Source organism: Triticum dicoccoides, chromosome 5A, assembly GCF_002162155.2.
Source record: "Triticum dicoccoides isolate Atlit2015 ecotype Zavitan chromosome 5A, WEW_v2.0, whole genome shotgun sequence".
In the NCBI taxonomy this organism is placed as follows: domain Eukaryota; kingdom Viridiplantae; phylum Streptophyta; class Magnoliopsida; order Poales; family Poaceae; genus Triticum; species Triticum dicoccoides.
Window position 1 is genome coordinate 8,289,285 of NC_041388.1, and position 6,036 is coordinate 8,295,320.

Below are 6,036 nucleotides of genomic sequence, written 5' to 3' on the forward strand. Positions count from 1 at the left end.
ACAAAATTTGAAAACACCAACATTGTTTGAAACTCCAGAACAGAAATCGTAGCACGGACAAATTTTCAAAATTGAGAACAATTTTTGAAATCTAGAACAAAATTTGAAAACATGAACATTATTTGAAATTTGAGAACAATTTTTGAAGCTCCTGAACAAAATTTGAAAACCCAAATATTATTGTAAATTTGAGGCAATTTTCGTAATACTGAACAAAATTTGAGAAGTTGTTAAATTTTGAATTTCTGAACAATTTTTGAAAAGCTCGAACATTTTTTGAATTTCTGAATACAATTTGAAAACTGAAACATTTTTTGAAATGTTTAACAATTTATGGTAAATCAAACATTTTTTGAAATTTAAGAACATTTTCCAAAAACACAAAAAAGAAAAAAGAACACGAAAAAAGAGAGAAAGGAATAAACAAACAGGAAAAAAGAAAGAAAAAAACGAAAAAAAAGGAATAAACCGGTTCAGGAACCTACTAGAAGGTTCCCAAAACCGGGAAAAACCGGCAGGTACCTTCCAGCAGCAGGTTCCCAAAACCGGGATCGGTGGAGCGCTTCTAATGGGCCGGCCCGTCTGGTTCGATCGCTAAGAACGAGTGTGGGATACCCGACATTTTGACGCAGAGTGCGTCGTATAGGATTTTCCCTTTTATATACTACTATAAGAGAGAAATAGGCAGTATATGGGCCTATATATGCTCAGCCCATTACTTCTCTCAAGTCAAAAAGCCCATTCACAAAACCATCTACTCCATTCTCCTCCTCCCCCGTTCCGGCGCCGCCCCCTACCTCCGGCCTCCGCGCCACCACCCACCCCACCCACTCTACGCTAGCGCACCGACCTCCGCCGCCCTCTTCTGTACCGGCCGCCTTGCGCTGCAGTCTTCAGACCGGACCATAGGAGGAGGTCGTCGCCCCCGACCCATCCTGCCTCTGCCCGGTTGAAGGTCTTCTTCAAGCTCGCCGTCCGGCCACCCTCTGCCCCCTTCAAGGTCGCCACATAATCCCCTCCGCTATCCCGTTCAAGGTCGCGTCCAAGCTCGTCTCTAACTCCCTCCGCCCCCAGCTCGCTGCTGAGCTGTGCAAAGGTGAAAAGACGTTGCCGCTGTATGTATGTATGATTCTTGTTTTTGATTTCTTTGATTATGTATGATGATGTGCATGTTGTCCACAGTCTGAATCGCAACATTGCAGTTCCTTCTGTTCTGGTCATGTACGATGTAATTTTCACAGTGGCATTCACTTTAGTAGTCATCTTTGTTGTTGCACGCGAGCAGATTCACATCACTTATTGGTATCATTTGATTTAGCCAAAGTTTTAAATAGCGCGCTAAGCATCTTAGCGCCGGACCTCTTTCAAATGCTATAGCGTGCTATAGCGGAGCTATAGCGCGCTATTTAAAATGTTTGTTCATTTGTTTGGACCAAAGTCTCTTAGCGCAAGACCTTCTGTAAACGCTATAGCGTGCTATAGCGGAGCTATAGCGGGCTATTTAAAATAGTGGATTTAGCACTATATAATTCGTCTTGTTTGTTGCATGCTGTACTACTAACAGAGTAGTTTATATTTTCCAAAAAAGAATGAGAGTTCAACTGAATTCCTCTTCCCCACAATATATTCACAACTGATACTCTACTCTGTGCAATTACTGTAAATGCGTCCATGGTTCCGTTGAAATACACCAGTAGTGGGTGAATGGAATCACATTTTCTCCAAGACTGGATTGTGCTGCTGTTACGTTCGTTGCTTGTCTAGTTCTCTGAAGATTTGCGTCTGTCCGCCGTTGGTGCAGCACAACCGGAGAATGGCTTGGGGTCAGCTTGCTAGAAGATCCAAAACAGGGCTTCTGTCTCATGCTCAGCAGCTAGCTGCTCAAGGGTTTACTTCTGCGACGTTCCAAACTAATCTGTTGGGCGATCATCTTCCACAAGATGGCATGTTTCGTAGGAGGTTTAGCTCTGCGGTGCCTCCTTCGGAGCAAATGAACCTTATTAAGCAACTCCGAGAAAGAATGTGTGCTCCGATCAAAGATGTCAAGGCTTCGCTAGTTAGTTGTGACTGGGATATTGGTTAGCTCTTCTTTCTCATTGTCTTTATGCATAGCTTGATTGACATATTTGTCTATGTTCTCTCTTCCTATCCCATTCTTTTGATTTATTTCAGAGGCTGCACAGGTGGATCTAAGGAAAAGAGGAGTGATTCTTGCTGCCAAAAAGTCGTCACGGACTGCTGCCGAAGGTTTGCTTGCTATGGCAGGAGATGATAAAAGGGCCGTTGTGGTTGAGCTAAACTGTGAGACTGACTTTGTGGCAAGAAATGACGTTTTCCAGTATCTGGTTAGTTTCACCCTCAGTGACATGATTTGTTGAACCGTGTTGTTGCGCTAGATGCAATTCTTTTAGATTCATATGCTCAACATAAGTATATGGAAATTAGCAAAATAATTTAGTTACTATCTGGCATAAGAAAGCATTATTTCTTCATGACTTGAAGAGCATCAACTCACAATTTTTGGGAAAAAAGGATCGATGCTAAATTAATTGTTTCTCTTAATTGCAATGGTTGTCCTTTGATGGCAGCATGTTGTTTCTATTGTTTGACCGTACACTAGTTTCGAATATCACTCTCCAGGCCCCATTTTTAGTTTTTAGTTGTGTCAACTCATCAGATTCGTTGCTAGGTTTTCAATATATTGACTGTCATCCCCTGACTTTTGATATCTTGCTTATTGATGTTTTTGCAGTAATTATTGTTTTATTTTTCAAGGAACTTTTGGGCATCTCTTTGCCATTTCTGACCCCTCTTGCTTGGATATGCTTAGCATGATATGTTGTTCTATATAAGCATGTGTGCACATTGTGTCGATTGTGACCTTATGGTATATCAAACATACATAGAAATGCCAACTTCAAACTCTTGTTTAGTTGTTTTCTTCAGGTTATCTGTTCATGACATTTTAACTTCTAGGAAGTAAATAACTTTTGGTATTGTATTGGGCACATCACCAGAGTCTACTTAATTAAATGCATCTCTTTTCCAGAGGTATAATTTTGATAACTTCCTGTTTCCTTGCAAATTTCATTTGCCATGCAGGCTTCATCCTTGGCAAAGATGGCTCTGTCAGCTCAGGATCCCGGGAAATCAGTTTTTCCTTTTGCTCCTACATATTTGGAGGTGCGGCATCTATTGTTTCTCTCTTGTTCCTTTTATGAGCAGTTCCAGTACATGACATCTTGCATATATGAGTATATCTACCAGCGATGGTTTTGGATTCAATGTTTATGAACTCTGAAGCATTGGTTTTAAAATAGATGGAATTCCATATTGACTGATATGCAATTTAACCTCGCTTTGTGATCAAGTTGTTTATAGTGTTATGCAACGACTTAATGCAATCTAAGCTTTTCGATAAGCATCAACCATGTGAATGGAATGAAATTACTTCCGGGTTTTTGGTTGGACTTCCAATTTTGCTTCTGTTTCATTACTTTGGAACGATACTACCTGTTTCTCAGTTCTAGTGCCATGTAGTCCCTGGGTCTCTTTGACATTGGCAGGAAATTTATCATGCTAAAATTGTAGGTGAATAATGTCTAATGATAAACTCAAGTGTCTATAAAAAGCTGAGCTTATCATATGTTTGTCTCCTTTTTTTTTCTGTTTTTTTTTCTGTGGGGGACCGCTACATTTCTACCAATATTTGCAGAACATGAGTATTAACCTAGATCATCCTAAGCTCAGTGGTGAAACAACTGTTCGGAATGCTGTTACGGAAGTTGCTGCCATGGTTGGGGAGAACGTAAAACTCAGAAGAGGTTTCATGTTGTCCACGACTGCACATGGTGTTGTTTCATCTTACCTGCATACCTGTCCTCAGCCAGGTGCACAGACAGTGCTATTTTTGTTTGTCAAGTTTTATCAAGATTGCATGTTTGTCATTCTTCTACTCTCGTTGCTTTTGACAAATGGCATATTTGCTTGTTCACTTAATTTATGCATTTTCTTGCTTCAGGTCTGGGTTGCGTTGCTGGACTGATCACTTTAGAAGCAGAAGATAGCAGTGCTCCCCTTGACGCTCTTGAGAGAGTTGGGTCGTCTATCGCAATGCATATTGTTGCTGCAAGGCCATTATTCTTATCAAAAGAACTGGTTTCCGCTGCAGCTGTGGAAAATGAACGTGACGTGCTCCGAACCCAGGTACCTTATTGCTTATCCTGATATATTTATAGAACTAGAAGGATCTGCTGCCATATCCTCGACTCCTCGTATGTGGCTGAGTAGTTGTATGTCCATCCACTATGACACACGAAGTAGACACACACTTGTATCAGTTGTATGCTAAACGTGAATAGCACACTATTTAAGTGGACTCCTGCTATCTTGACAGAAACAAACCAATTTCGAAGGTAGGGAATGAGACTAGTAATAAATGAAAAGCAAATGCATGCATGTCAGATTTTGGACTAAATGAAAGAGGAAAGATGTGCATCTGAGATGAGAAAGACCAACAAGTGGAAAGCAGCCTGATCATATGAAATAGGGTGATTTCTGGATGTACAGTAATACGGGTAACTGTTTCGTTGAGTTTAGAAGTTGCTGGCATTTACACTGCTTATTTCCATGAATCGGATAACTATACTTTATAACATTTCTTTTCTGTATCTTCTAGTGACATAGTCTCTATCCATCCTTGATATGAGGGTGAACTTGGGCATGCCAAGTTACTTGAGAAATCGCAAATGTAACATGCCGTTGTGTAACATGCAAGGCTGAAAGATCAGGTAAACCCCAAATGGCCATAGAGAAAATGGTGGAAGGCCGATTGAGGAAGTATTTCGAAGAAGCTGTGCTTTTGGAGCAAAAGTACGTCGTTAATGACAGCACAAGCATTAAGGCAAGCCAACAAACATTTTCCTTTGACGATTGATTTACGGCTGCGAACTGTGATCTCTGATTGATACCCTTGCTTGCTGGCGTGGTTCTTTTCAGACGCTGCTGAGTGATTTGTCAAAGGAGGTTGGCTGTAAAGTAACGATTGGCAACTTTGCCAGAATGGAAGTTGGGGAAGGAATCGAGAGGTATGATGTGTGTGTCGACTAATGTCTCTTTCTGTGGTGTTTTTGCTCGGTCATCTTTTTTGTCATGCATATTAACCTTGGTGTCAACAGTACACACACTGCATGACTTGTTTCTTGCATATTCTTGCACTTGTGTTTGTTTTGATACAAGCTATCCTCAGATCCTGTTTGTTTATGCAGGCAGATATTAACCACAGCTGCTTCTACTTTTATGCTTGGCAGACCTGAAGAATGAAGAATCACATGGGTCAGATCGGCCCGTGTTGCAAGCTGAGATGAATCAAATGTGATGATAGAGATATATGTGACGGTTCTTTTCTCCAGAGAATTTATATAGGTTCTCATCTTTGCTCTGATGGGATGTGCTCTCTACGTCCATCAGTTTGATAAAAGTGTGGAAACCGAGTTTACGACACGGCAACAAATTGTGTCAAACTGAATAATGTGCAATCCATACCAAAAGTTCGCACGTACCGACACTTGGAAGGCCGCCAAATGCAGTCGGAATATGTATTGTTTACAATCTTGTGTTTGGTTTGGAAATGCGTACTTGTAGTATGTTTTCATTGATCTTGGTGGGTTGGTAGTTGTAAAGAACTTTGGTGCAGCCTCCATCAACTAGGTCAGGAGTCCCCTGACTGATTTCTACCTCCTCTGGCTTGGTGAAACCATTGCAGTACAAGAACAAGAGAGCCGCATGGTTAATTTGATTGAGGAAAACTCACATAATTGACTGCGATAGCCATGAGGGCAAAAACACCTCCAAGCAGAAACTTAACGTGTGCCACTAGACACGCCATTGTCATCGACTATCATGCCTGCGCCGTGAATAAGCAAACCGCCAAAGAGCGGCACCGATATCATGTGACCCAAGCCACCATAGGTGGGCATCACCACACAACCAAGGCAACTCCGGTTTTTGCAAAGCCACTGTTGTTGTTATTGCCAC

General features: G+C 41.3%; 1 protein-coding gene across 2 annotated transcripts; it reads left to right on the top strand.

Annotated features, from left to right (window-relative positions):
* The first annotated feature begins 787 nt into the window (after positions 1 to 787).
* LOC119296792 (elongation factor Ts, mitochondrial-like) lies at positions 788 to 5,689 on the top strand. 2 transcript variants are annotated; one of them, XM_037574857.1, is made up of 9 exons: positions 788 to 1,096; positions 1,802 to 2,078; positions 2,173 to 2,345; positions 3,103 to 3,183; positions 3,716 to 3,890; positions 4,022 to 4,206; positions 4,778 to 4,903; positions 4,999 to 5,087; positions 5,268 to 5,689. In XM_037574857.1, exons 2-9 carry the CDS (start codon positions 1,814 to 1,816, stop codon positions 5,320 to 5,322), a joined length of 1,149 nt encoding a protein of 382 aa, XP_037430754.1. In that variant the 5' UTR covers positions 788 to 1,096; positions 1,802 to 1,813; the 3' UTR covers positions 5,323 to 5,689. The 2 variants fall into 2 exon arrangements, with proteins under 2 accessions (XP_037430754.1, XP_037430755.1); XM_037574858.1 differs by having other exon boundaries at positions 5,310 to 5,689.
* Positions 5,690 to 6,036: the final 347 nt, after the last annotated feature.

Coding starts and splice junctions, on each gene's coding strand:
- LOC119296792 (XM_037574857.1), top strand. CDS start 1,814: ATGGCTTGGGGTCAGCTTGCTAGAAGATCCAAAACAGGGCTTCTGTCT. Junction 4,207..4,777: donor GTGACGTGCTCCGAACCCAG/GTACCTTATTGC, acceptor GTAACATGCAAG/GCTGAAAGATCAGGTAAACC. Junction 5,088..5,267: donor GTTGGGGAAGGAATCGAGAG/GTATGATGTGTG, acceptor TTGTTTATGCAG/GCAGATATTAACCACAGCTG.